At 35.0% G+C, this 21,924-nt stretch overlaps 1 protein-coding gene across 4 annotated transcripts in view; it reads left to right on the top strand.

The window, feature by feature from the left end:
* Nucleotides 1–21,924, top strand: part of CREBBP (CREB binding protein) — a 170,751-nt gene that overhangs the window by 137,208 nt on the left and 11,619 nt on the right. For 2 of the 4 annotated variants that reach the window (XM_072603295.1, XM_072603285.1), the window contains exons 18-25: nucleotides 127–366; nucleotides 1,629–1,717; nucleotides 7,166–7,246; nucleotides 9,033–9,089; nucleotides 12,028–12,105; nucleotides 12,458–12,525; nucleotides 19,833–19,983; nucleotides 20,269–20,415. In XM_072603295.1, coding sequence (XP_072459396.1) covers nucleotides 127–366; nucleotides 1,629–1,717; nucleotides 7,166–7,246; nucleotides 9,033–9,089; nucleotides 12,028–12,105; nucleotides 12,458–12,525; nucleotides 19,833–19,983; nucleotides 20,269–20,415 — 911 coding nt within the window. Of the gene's footprint in view, nucleotides 1–126; nucleotides 367–1,628; nucleotides 1,718–7,135; nucleotides 7,247–9,032; nucleotides 9,090–12,027; nucleotides 12,106–12,457; nucleotides 12,526–19,832; nucleotides 19,984–20,268; nucleotides 20,416–21,924 lie in introns of all 4 variants that reach the window. The other 2 variants (XM_072603278.1, XM_072603273.1) reach the window with 1 other exon arrangement.

Genomic DNA, 21,924 nt, shown 5'->3' with positions numbered 1-21,924 from the left:
GAGTTCCATTTAATGGAGTGTAGTTTTCACTGTTGACTTCCATGTTAGGGATATTAATATGCATGACGGAGTCATGCCTTGTGATAATTGTAACAATAAGAGGATGATTTTTCTTGTGTTTTAAAGGATTATTTTGACATTGTGAAGAACCCTATGGATCTTTCCACCATTAAGAGGAAATTGGATACTGGGCAGTATCAAGAGCCTTGGCAATATGTAGATGATGTTTGGTTAATGTTTAACAATGCCTGGCTCTACAATCGTAAGACTTCCAGAGTCTACAAATTTTGTACTAAACTTGCAGAGGTCTTCGAACAAGAAATTGACCCTGTTATGCAGTCCCTTGGATACTGCTGTGGACGCAAGGTACGTTTTTCATTTATTACTGCAAAATGACTTTTACTCTTTTATCAAACTAAAAGTCACTCTTAGTGCATATGGGTAAAATTTATAAAAATTAAAGTTAACTAGATTGACTTAGAAAACTTATGGAACCCCACCAGACCTCAAAGAATTAGAAAACATCCACAAACATTCTTCTTATCTGCAAACTGTATATAATATAGGAAATAAGACTTTTCTCTCTAAGACTCCCCGGAGTTTCCATTTATAAAATGGGGTCATTATACTACTGGAAGAACTCTCCCAGATCATAAAATCTAAGTTCCTTAGATATTTCAGGGAGTCTCTGACAGCATCAGTACGGATAACAGCTTCCAACCATTATCAGCTTGTCCATGATTTCTCATACTATGTGATTCTTCTCCATGTGCTCCTAAGAATATCTCACAAACATGATGGAGAGCTTCCTCTTAAGCCTTTTAGCATTTCTTGTAAACTATGGCTGTCTGCCTGCTATCATTTTTGCCCCTTTCTTCATCATATGTTTTCTTGATTTTTGTCTTTTGTGCATTTTCTTTGGCGCAGGTCATCTCAGTAATTTAGATTAATTAATTTTCTTATTTTCCTTTGAGGTGGCCAGTTTTCATGATTTTCACAGTGAATAATTAGAACCAAATCATTTTGAAAGTCACTTGTTAAAGATAAGTTTGGTTGAAGGCATCAAGGCAGGACGTGTGAAGAAATGTAGTCTGAAAATTTGACTAGCTCATTTCAGTTTCTTCTGAAACTGGTGAAGCAACGAGCAACTAATTGTTACTTACTAGTAAGGACAGAGGCAGCTAGGTAGTACCATAGAGAGAGCACTGGGTCTATCATCAGGAAAACCCGAGTTCATATCTTCAAACACTTCTAGCTGTGTGACCCTGGGCAAATTACTTAACATCCTTTTGACTCAGTTTACTCCTGTGCAAAATTGAGATAATAACAGGATCTACCTCCAAGGGTTGGTGTGAGCATCAAATGAGAAAGTAAATGTAAAGTGCTTAGCACAGTGCTTGGTACTTAAGTGCTACATCAATGCTTATTCTGCCTCACTCCCTTCCCTGTAGGTTGTGGCCCACAGTTTAAGGAGTACTGATTAGATTAATCCACTTCTACAGAGTTCCTCAGCACTGTGCACAATTTTAACAGATGTACTTGGCTGCATCCAAATCTTTAAAGTCAGTTTAAGAATGTCATGAAGGTAAATGTGGTAAAGTTTTAGTTCTCTCTCCTTTGTTTTGCAGTATGAGTTTTCTCCACAGACCTTGTGCTGCTATGGTAAGCAGCTATGTACAATTCCTCGTGATGCTGCCTACTACAGTTATCAGAATAGGTAAGCACCCAGAAGTTTTCCTGCATATTTTGAGGAAATAAGATCCTGTGACAAAGCATGCTCGTCTCTTTGTAGCCTAATAGATAACACTTGACAGAAGCACTTCAAAATTTAATTTACTGTCATTCATTCAAGCTCATGTATTCTAGCTTTTAACATATTTGTTTTCTCTTGTGAAAGTTATTCGAGTATGAAATTGTATGCTGCACTGCTTTAAAATCATGTTCATTTTTAAGGCACGTGTCTCTGTAAATGCAATAGTTTAAGAAGAAAAAAGACTAAGAATCTAAACTTTTTAGGGGTGATTCTCACTAATATTTGAGGTGTATGTTAAAAGACAATCTTATTAGTGAAAGTTGAGTTCATTTTAATGCTTCTTAGATAAAATTTGAAGTGGATTGCTTTCTCTTTCATTGAGAAGTCTGTGCTTTTTATTATTAAATTTTAAATAAGTAGCACTGACAAAAACAATCTAGATATTGTGTTCTTTTTCAATAGTAACCCTTAATGTTATTGTTTTGGTTGTTGGTGATGGTATATTTGAGAAACATTTATCATTTTTTTAACATAATGGTTTTTAGAGAAAATAGTCTAAAATCTTGAGGGAGACTTTAAAATTACACATACACACACACATTCTTTTACTTTCTGTTACCCAACCATTCACAACATGCAAACATTTAATTTTAAGATTTTAAGTCATTTCCCAGTGTGTTTTAATTTATTATTACTGTAGGTGTGATGGTCCATAGTAAAAATCAAATCCAGACTGTTAATCTTTTTATCTCTGTTTCTGAAACTAGAACTGGGTTATTTTTGAGAGCTAGGTAGGTCTCTGCTGTCCATTTCTACTATGTTGTTTTGCATTGACTTTGGCAGAAATGATTTTTTTTTTCTCAGATGGCATTAGTAACAAAAAACAATTCTCAAAAATGATAGCAAGTATCTTAGTTAGAGAGTAGGACCTTTTACTATCCTATTTAGAAAATTGTGTGTAGGCTAAACAATCCTCGGCGGGGATTTTGAGTTACAGTTTTTGTCAATTTGATTTCATTCCAAATTTCATAAACATTTTTTTCAGACAAAATAGCAACTTATTATGTACTATATGCCAAGTTCACATTAAACACTGTTATTACAAGAATGTCTCTAATAAATATTTCTCAGCCTTATTGGATTACTTATTTCAAATATTATTCAACAAAATGAAATTCTAACTGAAAAAGCAAGTAAATCATCTAAGGATACTATTATTGAAATTTGACTCATTCAGTTGTGTTAGTTAATATCTTGACCCACATTTGGAGTTCAAATGTATACTTTTTAACCCTTTTATCAATAAAAGTCAAAGTTAAAGCTTTGAAACTATCAGTTCCATTGAGATGTGAAAAGCAGCCTCGAATAATGGGAAAGACACTACAAAGAAATCACAAGATCAGGATTCTAGTACCAGATTTCTGGTACCACTTTGTTCCATTAGACCTCAATTTCTTTCTTTTTATAAAACGAGAATAATACCTCATAATGATCAAATATGCTTTGAAGTAAACATAAGGTGTTAATATGAAGATGTTGAGGAAATTGTAAGAATAGCATTTAATGGCTAACCGAAAGCCAGTTTAAAAGAAACCAAGCAGGTAGTGTTTGTGCTGCTGCTGCTTTGATTGATGTACAAGTTAAAACTGATCCCCAGTCACACTGAATATTTCTTTATCACTGTTATTTTGGCGTTGTTTAAATTCAGTATCCCTCCCCTTCTGCAGAATATTTGTTAGTAAGTGATTAGTTGATAGTCAGTGTTTAGCTCAGTGCCTGGCATGCAGACACTTATAGGTGTTTATTAATTGATTGATTAAGATTACTGGCACAGGATTATTACAGATTTCTTTAGCTTTAATAGCAAAAGCACTTGATTTGGCTTCAGAGAATTGTTGATTTGGATCCTTTTTCTGCTCTTTACTCTTCCTTTTGGCTGTGGGCTGCAAGTATTTCCCTTCGAAAGTCTCCTTCAGCTTCAAATTCATAATCCTATGAAAGGCCCAGTTATGTTTTTTCTGTGGGACCTTCATTTAATATACTTTCATCATATTCAATTCTTTAAAATAGTTTTTCCACGAAAAACTTTTTGGATATGCTAGTTTATGGAAATACTATCTTTGAGACTGCTTTTTTGGAATATAGAATTTATTTCTTTGAGGTTGGCAGTTTAGTCATTAGCATGTCCTTTAGTAAATCTAATGCTTTATTTTTCATGGAAGTGTCCTTGTCAGACAATGAAAATTTGTCTATATTTACATTTTTATTCTCTACTTTATTTATAGATACTTTGTGATATTATTCCTGACAATTAATTCTAAGTTCTCTGAATCCCAAGCTTTTGTGTACTGAGAATTGGAAGAGAGGATCTTGATTTAAATAGTCAAGTGATACTCTAATACATTAACTAATGCATGAATATGCACTTTCATTTCTTTTTTTTAAAAGTTTTTTTAAAAGTCTAAAAGTAATTTAGGTTAGTTGTGCCTTATGTGTAGATGATACAAAGCAATGATACACAGATTCCACTTTGCAGTTTTATGATTCCTAATACATGTAAGATACAAGTACATAGAACAATCTGCATTTGAAAACTTGTATTCAGTTAAATTTCCCTTATAACCAAGTTTGCCACCAAGTAATGACATCATTCGGACACCAACACATATACTCTCTGTTTTTGCATACTTAGATACATACGTATATTGCGTAGATTATGTTTAAGTTGTATTTTTTCTCTACATATTCATTGGACTCTGCATAAAATAATGTATAATGTCATCCCGGCTCTTCATTTACAAATTGACTCTGAGCCTTAGTGTGATTGCGGGCAGCTTCCCTTTAGGGCTTTTAAAGACAAAGAGATTATCAAATTTCTGAGACGTCTTTGTGATGCCTGAGATCAGCAGGGAGCTTTCTTAGTCCTTCTAGGTTTCAGCTTCTGTCACTCTGTCCATTCCTTCAGTTGTTTTGCCATCTTAACTTTTTATGGGCAGGTTCCAAAGTAGAGAACTCATGAAGGCTTGCCAACAGTTCAGTATTTGGCATTCCACTGGCCACTCTATTTTATTTTTTTTTACTATGCATCAACTCGATCATTTGGTAAAGGAAATTGATGATAAGTATATCCCTCAATTGTTATTTATCTGAATTAAGTTCTTTTAGTGTACTCTCAATTCAAACATAAGGCATGTCTGTTTATTAAATGCTTCTGGAAATCATTCAGACTTACATGTAATTACAATGACAATTTTGTTTTAAGCGATGTAGTTTTGGTGGCTGCTCAGTTCTCAGTTTTCATTAGTCCACAATTACTGTATGCTTGATCAAAAAATGGATTAGAATGCCCAATTGCAGCTACTGTTTGGTGAAGGGGGAACATTTGATGATACAAAGCTCTGGATTACCATAGTGCACTGGCTTTTTTGGTGAGTCAGTTCGTAATTTCAGTACCATTACATTCTTGCCTGGTGTGGTAAAGCCATTCTCTACATGAAAGTTGTGTTAAAGGAATCAAGTCTTTTTTCAGGATGATTTTATTTCCATGATATGTAAGCATGTTCACAAAAGAGTGACTAGGCAGGGTGTTGCTATAGATGACTGATACAGTCAAGTTAATCTCTTTTTTTCCTGGCCAGAGTTTAAGATCTGAATTAGTATAAGTAGGAGATGCCTTTGGGGAAAAGATCTTACTTGTAATCTTTACTAATGCTAATATTGCCTGCAGCGCCTCTGTCTTACTCCTTCCTCATCAAAAACGTGTGAAAAGTATGAATCATTTTGCATGTTTTAAAAATTCTACATTTTATTTATTGGCTACATTTGATTAGCTTGACGATGAATAAAAATAATGTTGCTGCCTTTCATTGAGAATAGAATCAGAATCTACAAATGATCTATCCACAGAAATAAGCATAAGGAGCAGTCTGATCACAATAGTTTGTAGCCATGTGTATGTGAGCGAGTGAGTGGGGACCCTGCAGTTGTTGGTTCCGTGTGGCCCTCCGAGTCTTGTTACGGTGTCATCGATACTAATCGTTCTCAGCATCTTGTAGATGTAGCATCTGAGCACTAAAACTGCGTTTGATTGTGCTGCCGTTGCTGCCTTATCCTCATCCTTTGCTCATAAAATTCACCTTCATTAAGCCTATTTATTTTGACAGTATTCTTGTGAACCCACCCTGCTTATTGCAGCACTGACCTGCATTTTTGTTTATTTTTTTCATTCATGTTTTAAATCATGTCCTTTCCAAACATTTAGTAATTTATTTTCTTAATCGTCCTTATTTAATAACTTGGGCCCAAGCTCCAGATCATCTTAAGGAAAAAAAATAATGTGTAATAGATAATTTTTTCAAATGCAGATTGTAACCTTACAATTATACTCTAAATTTGCTTAATTTGGATTGCCACCAAGTTACATCAGTAGATTGCTGAGTATCTCAGATTGGCTACTGATTTGGTCATGGGACCAAAATTCTTAAAGTTCAGAATTGAATTTTAAGCCCTGAGAGATTGTTCATGTTCTTACATATATTGTATTGCCTGTACAATATATTAATATTTTTTACATATATACATTTTTATAAATGGCTGGAAAGTCTCTGACCCTCTCAGTTGCATTTCTGTTAAATGTTTGTCTAGAATATGGATTTGGTTTCATTTGTATTGTAATCCAATGAGCTAAGCAGTTACGTTAATTGTTTATACCAAATTGATGAAATTAATAAAAGCAAAAACCAGTTCTGGGTATTCAACATATTCATACATTTTAAATTATTAAAATTCTGGCTTAAGATTAAGAATACAACTATGGAATGCTTGCTTTTCAAGCATAAATTTCATTTTTTTGTTTAAAAAGAACCAAAAGCTGTTTTAATCTTTACTTTTTTAGTCCCTTCATCAGAATATTCTAAGCAGAATATTCTGTTCAAAGCAAATTTGTTGAATTTCAAAGCCTGGAGTCATTTAAATTTTTCGAAATAATAACAAACTTCAAATTCCTAAATTTAGGATACACACAGCTTTAGTATTAACAGCATCCTGCAAATCATTCCAAGTCTCTGAATCTGATTGACAATCTATCATTTGTTAGTGATGATGGCCTGTAATGTATGAAATGAGACCGAATGCTAATCAATGCTTTGCCTTGGCTTTCTGCTATGTGTTGTCTTGGTGTTTGCGTCTTACCTTTATGTCTGTGCTATTTGTTCCCTTCCCTGTTCTCTAATCCTGCCCTTCCCCACCTGCCCCCTCTGTTCCTTTTCATTGTCCTCACTGACCCATCAATCAACCAACAACGCCCCCCCTTCGTCGTGGTGATCTGCCCTGCTCTGATTGGTGGCTTCGTTGCTTGGGTGGCTGTGTGTTATGATGGACCAGTTCACCCAAGTATGGCCTTCTTGCTGACAGGTATCATTTCTGTGAGAAGTGTTTCACAGAGATCCAGGGGGAGAATGTTACCCTGGGTGACGACCCTTCTCAGCCCCAGACGTAAGTACTATCGTGATTTTCCTAGTTCTGAATGCTGTGATTTCTCATGTCAAGAGAGCCTTGTCTATATTCTCGTCTAGTTCTGACTTGATTAGTTGCTATTTGTGAAGTACAAGGGAGATCCCATTAAAGTATGTTACCGTGTGTGTACAGTTAGGAGATGTTCGTAGTAAACATCTCTTCCCACTGCCTTAGCCACAACATTTTTTACTATGAAGTGTATCTTGCCATACCTATTCTCTAAATGGTGCCGTTTACTGTTCCTTAGAGATGGTCCAGAAGAAACTGTTATTCAGTAAATAGTACCTTAGAGGACCATGTAAATAACCTTTTCTGGATTGAAATGCCATAGACTGGGGTGGGGGGGGAGGGCTAGGAGAAAATGAAAGGTGTTTTATTAGCCTCCTCTTTGGCTTAAAAAAGTAATTGGGGTGAACCAAGATGTGCTTTAAAAATGTCTACATATAGTTTGCCTGTTACAACACCATTGCCATTCCTTATTTCCTTGTGCTATTAGGAAAGTGTATAATAAACAGATAAATCTCAGCATTCATTTTAAAGGTACTATAAATATTTTTCTTAAAGCAGAGAGTTTAATATCAGTAACTGGTGTCTCTCCCCACCCCCCACCCCTTTTTTCCCCACCTTGGCCTTAGACAAAAGATTTTCATTCAAGTCCTGCTCCTCATGCATACTTGCTTTATGACCATAAGCCTATTACCCTTTGCTTTTGAGCCTTGGACCACTATACAAGTTACTCAACTATAGATGGGTTTTGATCTTCGGTGGAGGGCATTCCCACACCCACATCCTTGATAGTTTGATAATAAAACGTCTACCTACTGGTGGGAAATAAGACAGCTTAAAAGTAGCATAGCCCTGTTATTTTGAGTTCAGTTTATCTTAGCTAAGTTTGCACAAACAGTGGGAAAATCATTACAAGAATTGTTTTAATCAAGCACGTCTTGGTTATTGTGATAGATACCTCATATTTGGGAATAACAAACATTGCATAGTACCAAATGGTATATCTAACCAAAAATTAGTGTAAGAAATGATCCTCAAATCCATTGTGTCATACTTTGTGTTAGGGGGCACAGTGCATAGAGCGCTGGGCCTGGAGGTGGAGAACTAAAATTACATCTGGCCTCAGACCCTAGGCATGTCCCTTAACATCTGTTTGCCTCTGTTTCCTCATTTGTAAGATGAACTGGAGAAGGAAATGGCAAATGACTTCAGGATGTTTGTGAAGAAAATCCCAAAAGGGGTCATGAAGAGTCAGCCATAATTGAAAGGACTGAACAACAACAATTTCTTACTGTTTATAAAGGAACAGATGGTGGTCTCTTTTCCTTGCAATTTCAGTTTTCCCTCAGCTGCTTAAGAATATTAGGGCCTAGAGGGAAGTGACATGTTAAGGAAAGTTAATTGGGGTATAACTGAAAGAGGCCTAGTTTTGAAGGAAGGAGGCCTGGTCAAATATGGCCCTTACCTTTGACTGTCCATGCCCTCAGTAAGCTTCACACACACACACGCACACGCGCACACACACACACACACACACACACACACTCTCTCAACCAAGCTTCACTTTGCTCTTCTGTAAAATGGTTTCACTACTTGCCTCAAAGGATTTTTGTGAAGAAAATGATTTATATAAGGCAATACACTGTGTAACTATTAGCTGTTACTTTTATTGGTTTGTTATTCCCTAACTAATAGAAACTTGGCTTCAGGTAACATTTTGTGATAATAACTTGTCTTTCTTTGGTGGATTTTTTTAAAGGACTATTTCAAAGGATCAGTTTGAAAAGAAGAAAAATGATACACTAGATCCTGAGCCGTGAGTACACAGCCATTTCTTTGTGATTAGGTATTTCATTTTAAAATTGAGAGGACTGGGACTGAAAAAGTCTTCACTTCCCTTTATGAAAGTGTGAAATATATCATCTTTGTAGTTCAGATTTCTTTTAAATGTTTTTCTTACACTAACATGAATCCACAGTGTAATTGTTTCTTAAACATAAGCACTGTTTCACTCTTCTCAAAGAATGTATTTTTCAGTACTAATAAAGCATCTTTTAAAAAGCAGCTGGCTAATACCAGCCCCTCACTGTTGAAAAGCCATTTTGTGTTGACCTTATGGAGGCAATAATTGGTGTAGCTTAAAGATATGGCTTCTATTTGAATGTAAAGTTTTACTTCAAGTAGTTCGAGGTGACATGTATATAACATGGCATTCTAATTGATACTTAAGGAAGACTTACAAAAGATACCTGGTTAACTTGTCCTTTGGTCATTGCATTTCTTAAAGCCTCCTGCTCTGTTTTCTGTGTGTGCAATGGCAGTTGGACATAGTCAGTAAAGGAACTCTTTGACCTGGGAATTTAAATGCCTCACTTCTAGTTCTTATCCTGTCCCTGCCTTGTTTGACCTTGGCAGTCCCCTTCCTTCACTTCTCTGGATCTCAATTTACTCAAATATGAAATTTTGACTAATGAGTTCTAAGACTTTTTGCACTTGTGATTGTCTGTGATTCTAGGCTTCTTAATAAAATTACGGCCTTTTGTTAGTTATGGTGCTTTAAAAGCACTTACATAAGACATTGCAGAACGTGGCATCTTTATGATCTCTTTGTTAGTGGTTGGTTACTTACTTGGAAAAAGTGCTGCATACTGGCCCCCTCTACCAGTGGTTTTGTGTTAGAAGGTACCAGGTTTCTACATGCCAATTCCATTTTCTCTTGGTAAAATTCCAATTTTCAGATCGCTACCTCTTTTCCATATTATGTGATTTGTACAGACTTCAGATCAGCAAGTATATTTTTAAAGATGGTTCTTTTTCTACCAGACCTCTCTCAAATTACTTGAATATTTTCTTTTGCATATGTAGGTTTTCACATACACCGAATAGATATCCTGAAAGCCAGTCAACCTGGTTATTAATTGAAACTATTTTTGTTAGGATATCAATACTAAGATGAAAGATTATGCAGCTCTTTCACAGAAAAGACTGCAAAAGTGACTCTGACATGCAATTTAAAAAATTTGATTAAATCTCAAAAGTGTTATTTTGCTTAATTTTACACAGTAGAATTTTCAGAATTGAAATGCAACTTTTCAAAATTGGATATTTTAAAATTTTGAAAGGGATTAATTCTTAACTCTAAGTAGATTGTGCTGACATTGTAGAAACTGTAACATAATGTTACATGTAGCTATGTGCTTATACCTTTTGATGAATAGTGATGGTATTTTCTGGTAAGTAAATTATAAAATCTCTTTAAGAAAGAAACTTGCCTTTTCCAACAATTCCCAAAGTGTTATAATGTCTTCTGAGAACAATACAATTTGTTTTATGCAGAAGTCTGTGCAAGGTATATGCAGTGTATTTACATAAACACCTCCTTAGGTGAGATAGTATTACTTAGCTGGGAAAGGTTTCGGTCATTGTTAGTTTCTTCCTTAGAGGAATAAATGCCACATGTATTTTTGGTATTATAGAAGTTTGTTTTTACTTTTAAATCCTCAACTGAGAGTCTTTAATTGAGAATACCATGACCTAATGCAGGTAACACTAAATTTAGAATTAGGAGAAACCAATTTGAATCTTAGCTCCTCCACTTACTTCTATTTGTAATTGTGGGTAATTCACTTTTAATTCTCTCTGAATCTTCCCTCAATTTCTTATTTTCAAAATGGAATTGAAAATGATACATATATACTGTTTTTCTCAAAGGGTAGTTATGAGAATAGAAAATCCTTGCTAAGTGTGAAATGTCTTTGGAACTACGAGTTAATCATGGAAATAACTCATCTTAGTAGGTCCCTCATTTGGGGCAGCTTTGAGCCACAGTAGAAAGAGTGGTGGACCTAGAATCAGGAAGACTCAACTTCCTAAGTAGAGATCTGGTCTCAGGTACTTATAAGTTGTGTGAACCTGGACAAGTCACTTTACTCTGTTTGCCTCAGTTCTTCATCTGTAAAATGAGCTGGAGAAGGAAATGGAAAACCTTTCCAACATCTTTGCCAAGAAAACCCCAAATGGAGTCTCACAGTCAGGCACAGCTGAAAAATGACTGAACAATAATAATGAAAACTCCGTCAGTTGCTTCTTCCCCTTTCTTTTGCCTTTATACCTCCCATCATATGCCAAGAAGTTAACAGTCCTTTGATCTATTTAAATACCTCAAGTAGACCTTTTCCTTTGCTCTTTATGGTATGATTTCTTCTATAATATTACTTGTGGTTACATTTTTCATCTTTTTTGGAAATTTTTTTTTTTTTTTTTACCCATTTTCTGGACTCCCTTATCTACAATCCTTGGATTTGGTACTTTTTTCTTATAGATAACCTTAGGGTACAATTCCTTTGTAGTGTTTTATTAATCATTTTAATTTTGGGGAAGCTGCTTATATATTGGTCTTGAAAACATTCTAAAAACAAGATCCTGAAAATCATATTCATTTTTATGTTCTTTTTGGGTAACTCTTCTTTCCACATATGTGTTGCTTTGCTGAAGAAAAAGAAACTAAACTTATTATTTCTACTCATTTTCTAACCCATGAAATATTAGAAATATAAAAAGTATTTTAAGGGCCTAGTCCAAAATATGTCACCTCATTGATAAATATTAATTATGCAAGAAGTATGAAAAATATGTAAATCGTCACAGTCTTATAAGTAAACAAGAGAACACGTATAAACTCAATGTAAGGGTATTAAAGTAGCCACAGTCGCCTGGTTCTGCTTGCGAGAATATTTGTTTTCTGTTTGTTCCAGCTTTGTTGATTGTAAGGAATGTGGCCGGAAGATGCATCAGATTTGTGTTCTGCACTATGATATTATTTGGCCTTCAGGGTAAGTCATTCCTTTCTGGGACCTGAATTCTGATAGGAAAGTCAAACTGAAAGTAGAGCCTGTTTCTGATGTCAGCGATGAAGACTTTATAACTTGTTCTAAATTTTATTTTCTTTGTGTTTATCCCATGTAGAATTTGTTAAAGGTGGAAAGCCCTCACAGTTCACAACTTACTTTTGTAGTAACCACAAGAATTAACTTGAAGAGTTTTTGATGTTGATTTTCAGTGGTCAAGAAATATACATAGATATGTGTAGACAAGGAAATACTTTGTAGTTTGTTGCTTGGACGAATAAATGCTGCACTCTGTAAATCTATTGCTAATTATACCTATCATTGATTTTATTTACAGCTTTGTCTGTGACAATTGCTTAAAGAAAACTGGTAGAACTCGCAAAGAAAACAAATTCAGTGCTAAGAGTAAGTTTGTGGAAATTTTTTTTTGTTCTTTTCTAATTTATGTCTATTAAAAATTGTTTCGGCACAGCACTATTGCTGCCTAGTTTTTCCATTGTTCTGTTATGCATCTTCTTGAATGCTTTTTTTTTTTTTTAATTCTGAGCATAACCAAAGTTAGTTCTCTTTCAAAAGGTTACAGTACTCTTTGTAGTTAAGCATTTTTATTGCTGTGCTTTTCCATAGTTACACTTTACCTTGCCTTTTTAGGTTGGTCATTTATTATATCTTTACATGACTATATAGAAAGTTCTGATTGAGAATGAATTTTTGACTAGGAGGGCTTCTGTAAGAAGAGCCCATTTAAGGTAGCCAAAAAAGCAAATAACCAAATCCTGACATTCTTCAGTCATTATCTTTCTATTATGAGACAGAATATCATGTGTTTTCATGCTTTTTGGGATAAGAGACATTCATTCAACAGATGTGCCTGCGATGGAAAATGTTCTGCTGGGCACAGTGGTGCTGGATCTGGAGTCAGGAATTCTGAGTTCAAGTTGTCTTTCATCTGCTTAGTGTCCATGTCCTCATGGACAAATCACCTAATCTCTTACAGCTTCTAAGTTTCTTCACCTGTAAAATAGAAAGAAAGATAATTATTGTATTAACTGCCTGCAAGCATTATGAGAAAACTTTTTAGCAATACTTTAAGCACCATGTGAATGTAAGGAGTTTTTTATTCTGTGATTAAGACACTAGAAAATGGAAATTTAACATTATGTAAATAAAACTTAAATTGGTTTTTTAGAACATGTCTTTAAGAAAGGGCAAAATTGCAAGCAATTTTTATTTTCTTATCTGTATTATGAATTATTTGGCATCTTACTAAAATTTCATTAATACTAAATGTAGAATATGGGGGCTGGGGATAGTACCATGTAGTAGAAAAACAGCTGGCCCATGTTCCTGGATTTTAGACCTGGTTCAGCCACAGATCAACTGTGTAACCTTAGTTAAATCACTGAACTTATCCAACTGTTAGTTCCTTTATCTATAAAGTGAGAATCTTGGACAGATGATTGCTAAGATCTATTGCAAATCTAAGTGTAGACTTAATGTGTATGGGAATTAAAAAATCATTTGTGCTAAATCTTGTATAATTTAAAGCAGTTGATAAGGTTCTTTTTTAATAACTTAATCTTTTTCATAATAAAACATAGAAACCCTGGATTAGATTACCTGGACTTTTTTCTTTTATCTTCCCAGTTCAAATTGCTAACATTTCTAAATGGCCAGCACCTTCAAATCAACAATTGGACTTAGCATATTACTTCTTTTCTACAGTAGTTATTTAACCATCAGTTGGAGAATTTGGTTTTATTTGATTGTAACTATAGCCACTCAGTTTCAATTTGTAGCATCTTTTTCGTTAGTATGTTGTGAGACCTTTTCTACTGTCACTTCATGGAGCTGGTGTTTGTTATACTTCTTTCAGTAGTTCCTTTAGCTTCACCATTTATTGTAATGGCAATGTTGTCAGCACTAAAAGAGCAACAGGTGTCCTTTATGTGGCTGAAAAATAGCTTAGTATATTCTTTAGATGTTGATAGCCTTGAATCTGTGTATGTTCAGTTATCACCAAATTTTTGATCTCATACTGAGTTTGCCTTGTGAACTAATATACATTTCAGTGTATGCTCAAGAAATGGAAGTAATTTTAATATCAGTTTGAGCAAAAAAGGAACAGGAGGGTAAATCTCAGAAGAGGTGGGCTACGATTATGTTCTAAAACTAAATGCAATGGGTCCCAAAAGCCTTGATGCAGTTTTTCTAACTGCATCAACTGAAGTAAAACTCCAAACTATACCAACACTTTCAAGACATGTTATATAAATGAGTTTTTCATTGCCTACTATGTTGAGTTATTTATGTAACTGCTTCTTTCTAATAAGGAAGATGAGTGAAAATTGGCTAAAACTGGTTTTTTATATACTACTGGAGATCAAGACAGATTAGAGCTAAGTACATATGAAAGCACTTAATTCTGTTTCACAAATCTGTTGTATTACCTGGATCTTGGGATCATAGATTTCAAATTAGAAGCAACCTTAGTAGCTACATGGTCTAACTATTTCAATTTGCTGAGAAGATAGCTGAGACATAGACAGTTGAATTTACTTGCACAAGTTCATAAAAGTGACAACCATAAAGTTTGAACCAAGGTCCCTGATTCCAAATTAAAGGTTTTGTTTTGTTTTTTGTTTTTTTAAAATTTCCCTCACTGCCTCTGAAGTTTATGTTGACATTCTATGTATAGTAAGTAAGCTAATTTGTTTTTTATACAGAAATAGAAAACACAGTTAATTCCCTTTTTTACAATGAAGAATATAAAGTAGCTTAGTAACCATGATAGGAAAATATTTTTTTCACTATTGTGGCTAAAGTTTAAAGGACAAGAATAGGATTGGAAAGAAAGAGAAGGGAGGAAAAAGGATAAGAGAGAGGGAAAAGAGGGCCATTTGATTTTTTTTTTCGGTGCCTATTCAACCTTACTATTACTTTGACTTATTTGGAACCTTGTTAAAACCAGTTGAAATGTTGGTAGACCACTGTTCATGGTTTTTTTTAACTGCTTTAGTCCCTAGCTTTAAAGGCTCTACTTTTAATTCAATTAAACAGTGATTAAGTGCCTACCATGTCCAGAGTACTTTTCTAGGAACTTAAGATACAACAGAATAAACAAATGATTTTTGTCCTCAGAGAACCTATTAAAGCATACAAATTTGTAAATACAAAATAATTTGATATTAGGAGATGGCAGTAATACCTTGTGGGATTAAGAACAATTGTACTTGGTCTGAATCTTTCCAGAAGCTGAAAATTCTAAGAGTCAAAATAGGGAAAGAGAGCATGTGCTAGGTGTGGAAAATAGCCTCTGTGCAAATTCACAGATGTAAGAGATATAATGCTCTGTTCTGGAATGGTCACAGAGGCTAGTTTGGTGCAATAGCGAGTGTTAAGTGAATGAAGTTGTGACATAAGCCTGAAAAGGTAGACTGGTGCCAGATTGTTCAGGGCTTTGAGTTCCAAACAATGGAGTATGTAGCAAACCTGTATAAGATAATTTTCGCAGCTGTGTAAATGATAGATTGGAGAGAAGCAGAAGATTCTGAAAGCAGAAACATCAATTAGAGGACAAGTGGTGTAATCTAAGCAAAAGGTCATTTGAGACTAAATTAGCATGGTGGCCAGTAAGTTGAGAAGAGAGAATGAATAGAAAAAACATTATGAAGTTAGAATCCACTAGACTTGACCACTGATTGTATATTGATGCAAGGGGGAGAAGTGAATCATGGATAACTCCAAGGTGTGACTAGATGGATAGTGATTACCTTAACAAAAATGAAAATTTGGAGAAAGAGGTAGGTATAGGGAGATAACAACTAGTGTTGTAGAGATAATGAATCTACTCAGCCATTTGACACCCACCCAGCAGATTAGGGACAGTCACATGGCCGATGGTGAAAAAGTATAGTAGCTCAGGAGAGAGAAATTAGGGCCAAATGTACAGTTGGAGGAGGGGTGGTGCATCTGCATAGAGATCATAATTGAATATATGGAAACCATTGAGAACACTTAGAGAGAAAGATATGGCAGAAATATGGTCCAGGATCAAACCTAACTGAAAGGATTATGACTAGCAAAAGAGACTTGAGAAGTAGTCAGAGATGTAAAGGAGAGTTAGGACAGGCAGTGTCCAGAAAGCTGAGGAAGGTCAGAAATAATGAAGACTTGAGAAAATGCCTAAACTAGACTTAGTGAATGGGAGGATGTTGGTAACTTCAAGAAAGCAGTTTCAGCCTAGTGATCAGAAAGGTTTCATGTGATTGAGGAGTGGGAAGTAAGGCAGTCATGGCAATTAGCATAAACTGCTTTCTTGAGGTTTGGCAAGGATGGAAGTTTGAGGCAATGACATGGTCAAAATGAAGGTTTTTTTTTGTTTTTTTTTTTAAGGATGTGGAAATACTAAGTATATTTGTAGGCAACAGGACAGCAGCTAGTGAGGAGAGATTCTTTTATGAAGCACATTACTGTCAATATGCTTTAATTTGATACTTGCAATACTCCTAGGAGGGGAACATGTAAGTCTAATTGTTTTTATCTAAAAGATTATGAAAAGGAAGTAAGTACCCAGAAGTCAAATGACATGATTTGTCCAGGATCCCACTTCTGGTAACTATTGGTGTCATGACTCATTCTAACAGGCCAGCTGGTAAACTTCTAAACAGAACCACCACTTACAGGCCAACTAATTCTGAAAAAATAGCTGTATATCAGCAGACATTCTTGGATTTTGGCTGTCTAGTTACTCTTATGTACTATTCAAAAAGTGATAACCAAAAAGGAATGAGGAAAAAAAATCTTAATTTCTTTTGGGGTTTCATATTTGACTTGATGTTGTGGACAGCATTACTTACCTTCAATTCAAACTGGTGATGCTTCTTGAGTAACTTGATAACCTTAGATGAGACTATGTTATACTAAAAATGTCTATTTGACCACAGCCTAATTTTTTGCACTACCAGTCTGGTCCCAGTGCTAAAAGTAGAACTAGTTAGGAAAATTAATTATTGCTTAGTCTAGTTTCTGATTAGAGAAGGTAGTGAGTTATGTTTGTGCAAATGTCTCAGCTTATATTTTGGCCTAGTGTTTGGTTCTCCTACCTGTCCATCCTTGCTTCTCGTTGACTTTTTTTTATGAGCGATGTATATAGTTATATACACGAAAAATAAAATTTTTAGCTTTATTTAAATGTGGATAATTTTCACAGTATATGAAAGTGGTTAGGAAAAGTGTCTGTAGTTTCTTGGGAGAGCATTCAAGACCTACAGTATGATACTTAAATTTAGACAGAGTTGTTATAAAAAATTCCTGCTTTTTGGTGCAGGATTCAATTGATAAAAGTAAAGATTGTAAAACCTTGAACAAGTTAAATTAAGCTGTAGAAGTCAGTCTCTATTTTTCTTTCTCTCAATATTTTGCAACATGCGCTTCAGGGGAGAAGAAGCTCATTCCATTTAGCATTTGAAAGTAGACACAGGTATATGATGTAGAGTATTCACAGAAACATCATTAATACTGGATATAGCCAAACCCTACCAGAATAACACAGAGCTCTGCGATAATTTACAAAAAATCTACAGTCAGAGGGCTAGCTGTTATACAATCCAGTACTTTTCCATTATTTTCCCATAGCTTCATTGTGCTTCCCATTGCCATCCTGGGTTTGCACAATTAATGTTGTTGTTAAAGCACCTGACCCCAGTAATGTTTTTCTGCTCAATATTGTGGGTGAATAGCTAATAAAATTAGGCTTGATACACCTATGTATGGTTTTATTTTTACAAGGGAAAATATTTGCCTGTGCCATGTTCCCAGGATCCCTTATTAAGCATGTCTTCCTCACTTGGTAGTAGAATTTATACAACTGGTGTCCAAAACTCCTATAGCCTTGGCTTAATTCCAAGGTAGAGTAGATGGCATTTCAAGACCTTTTTCAGCCTATGGTGTATCTACAGTGACATATATATCACATGAAGGTGTAGAAAGTAGGAAATGCTAAATATAGGATATAAATGAAATAGTTATTTAGAATTGTACTTCTTGTATAGTTGTAACATAGGACATGAATTCTGTTTCACTGTGTTCCCTGATTTTAAGAATAGGTTAAAATTAAATAAGGATTAATTTTTTTATTTATTAAGATACAACCATCTGACCTGTTTATTTCCTTAATTTTTTTAATGCTGAAATATGGTGAAGAAATTTTATCCTAAGCTTATCAGAAGTTTCTTGATCTCTGTGAGTTTTTCTGTCTGTATTTCTTAAACTTCTTGTCACAATAACACAACACTGATGGAAAGAGTAGATTTCCAAGAAAAAAGCTTTTCCTTAATACTACTGAAGTTATATTAATTTGTCTTTTAGCTCAAGGTAAGAAAAAAAACAAAACCACACTTTGAAATAGTGTGGCTTTGGAGCCAGATTTCATATGCCAGTGTCATTTCTGTTAAATAATCAAATGTGTGTGTGTTATTTTTCTAATTATAGCATTCAAGAACTAGTGAATTTCTCTCGGATTGTCCTATAAGATTTCCTTGGTCAGCTCATTTCCTTTACATTAAATATGCACCATTTTTCTTTACAATTTTGTATGCTATGGTGGAAGCATAACTGATCAGTTAGTATTTGATGGGCTAATCTGGGATGCTTAAAAGAACTCTGGCATTAGAGTCAAAAGATCTGAGTAAGTTCTAGCCCTGATTCTTAACAGATGTTTAATCATGGGCCAGTCATTTTGCTTCTCAGACCCTTAGTTTACTTATGTAAAGTAATGGTATACAATTTAAACTCCTCATTCATGGGGTACTTAATACAATAGTTCTCTTTAAACAGTTAAAATAACCTCATATATGAACAAGCATAAATTATCATTATTTCCTCAAGGAGAACTGTTAGCATTGTACCACTCAATTCTCTATTCCTTGTTGTTTGAATGTTTTTCGAATGTATCTGACTCTTCATGAATCTTTTTTGGGTTTTCTTGACACAAAGATACTGGACTGGTTTGCCATGTCTTTCTCCAGCTCGTTTTGTAGATGAAGAAACTGAGGCCAACAGGAATAAGTGATTTGCTGAGAGTCACACAGCTAGTATATGTCTTGAGGCTGGATTTGAACTCAGGAAGATGAGTGTTCCTGATTCCAGGCCTGGAACTGTTCAAACTGTTCCACTGTGCCACCTAGCTGGGTCTACAGTCAAGTAATCCTGTCTCCACCTTCATGTCAAATTCTTGGAGTTGTGTCAGATAGACACGTAGGCTTTTTCTAGTGCTTAGTACGTTGCCTGCCTTATCAAGGTGATGGTGTTGAGTGGTTTAGTCATGTTCAACTCTTTGTGACCCCTTTGACTGTAGCTCCGTGGAATAGAGAGCTCAAAGTTTACTTTCTGTCTCTCACTCCCCCTTGTTAAAAATGACTTTTGATCATCACTGTACAACTAAAATTCCCTATGAATGGTAGTAAACTATAATAACAGACAGGAATCCATTCTCCGGGATACTGTATCATGTCAAGCTTCTGTTGTACCAGGGTGATGAAAATAATCTTCTAATCAAACTCATTCATGGAGGAGATTAATTAGTTCTTAGATCTCAGTGTGTTTTTGTTTGCTGTTTTCAAGAGTGATATTCTTTTAAAAAACAAAAATATTTTGTTTAGCCCTTCCTAATTAATATCTCTTGCCTGTTTTTGTTTTTTTCCTCTCTCTAGGACTACAGACTACCCGATTAGGAAACCATCTTGAAGACAGAGTTAACAAATTTTTACGGCGTCAGAATCATCCTGAAGCTGGCGAAGTTTTTGTCAGAGTGGTTGCCAGTTCAGATAAAACAGTAGAAGTCAAGCCTGGAATGAAATCAAGGTTTGTTTAGTTTGCATAGACTGGCACTATTAAAAAAGAAACAACACCTCAGTTTTCTTGAGTTTTCCCCTTGTCCAACAACCCTGGATGGGTTATTTTTGAGTAATTTTTTTCATGTACTGTTTTTGGAAAAGTGTTTAAATTTTGTCATGTAAGACTTTTAGTTCAACCCCTGAAGTTCTTATACCTCAGTGTTTTAGCTAAATTTTAGAGTATATTTGTAAAGTTTTAAGTGGAGACAATCACATTCAATGTCAGAATTCTAAAGTTAGATGTGACTTACAGGTTTGTGGATTCTGGTGAAATGTCTGAATCTTTTCCTTATCGAACCAAAGCGCTCTTTGCTTTTGAAGAAATCGATGGCGTGGATGTATGCTTCTTTGGAATGCATGTGCAGGAATATGGCTCTGATTGCCCCCCTCCCAACACAAGGTAGTCTTTCATTTCTATTCTTGGCATTTCTTTGGTTACATTCTGATAGACTGATGTAGCAACTGCTCAAGATCAGAGTAATGCCTATCAGGACAGAATTGGAAGAAATGGAACCAGAGTTTAATGAAATCAGGCTGTGGGCAAATAAGAACTGTAATGGGAAGTTTTAAAGATAGCTTATAAATCTGCTAATGTTTGTGCCTACTGCCATTGCCATTCTAAATATCTTCATTATGACACTTGTAAACATAGGGAGGATGGTTAAAAAACAGAAAGTGATGGTTTGTTTTACTTTTAACACCTTTCTTTAACTTGTTGTAAGAGTGAGTTCAGCTGGTTATAGGAACTGATGTCGCTCATTTTTAAAGGATAGATTGTTGTCGTTGTGTCTGTCCTTGGTTCTCAGAGGGCGACTGCGACATCAAGACGATGAATAACATACATGCATATGTACTAGTTTAAAAAAACAAGCCCAAACGCCGACAGGCACAGAAGGCACAAGTCACCCCCTTTCGCCATCGCAAGGGCTGTTCACTGCTGTTGATCTGAAGTGTAGCTACTTTCTAGTGTTATTTTTTAGCACTGTTTATTTGTATTGTTCTTTGGATTCTGCTTTCTTCACTTCATGTAAGCCTTCCCGTGGGCTGCATATGTGTCATTTTTATTTTGAATAATATTTTATTTTTCCCAACTAGATGTCAAAACAGTTTTTAACATTTTGTGTTGTAAAATTTTGAATTCCAACTTCTCTCCCTCTGTCCCCTGTCTTCCTCTCTCTCTTCCTAAAGATGGTAAGCTATTTTTGAAAGGTTATACATGCAGTCATGCAAAACATGTTTCCATATTAAAAATGTGAAGGAAAACACAAACCAAAAAATTAATAAATCATGAAAAAAATTAAGTCAAATTGTATACTTTAGTCTGCATTCAGACTTCATAATTTCATTTCTCTGGAAGTGTATAGCATTTTTCATAAGCAGAGTAATATTTCAGTGTTCATATACCATAATTTATTGTGCTACTTCTTACTTGAAGGTTGCCCATTTTTTGTTCTGATTTTTGCTATTCCAAATAATGATCCTCTGAGTATCTTGTTTCTGTTAACGATTTCCTTGGAGGTAGTATATGTCCTGTAGTCACATCAGTGGATCAGAGGATATGAGCAGTTTAGTGACAATTCTCACATAGTCACAGTTTGCTTTCTAGAGTAGTTGGACTGGCTTATAGCACTCCCAACATTATACACACGCACACATCCCTCTAATATTGACTAATTTTGTTTTTCCATGTTTTTGCTCATTTTGTGTTTCTCTTTTCATTGATGTGGAACACTTTGATGTGTTGTTTACACATCTTCTGAAACTTTGTTCTTATCCTTTTATCACTTATCTGTTGGGAAAATTGCATTATTTTTTGCTTCTTTCAATTTAGTTACACTGTATGATGTTGATCCTTGTTTTTTTATTAGCAAATAATGACAACTGTATAAAGTAACAAGAATTTCAGCAT

This window comes from Notamacropus eugenii, chromosome 1 (genome assembly GCF_028372415.1).
Source record: "Notamacropus eugenii isolate mMacEug1 chromosome 1, mMacEug1.pri_v2, whole genome shotgun sequence".
NCBI lineage: Eukaryota > Metazoa > Chordata > Mammalia > Diprotodontia > Macropodidae > Notamacropus > Notamacropus eugenii.
The sequence above is the reverse complement of the archived record's forward strand: the minus strand, read 5'-3'. Positions and strand labels throughout refer to the sequence as shown.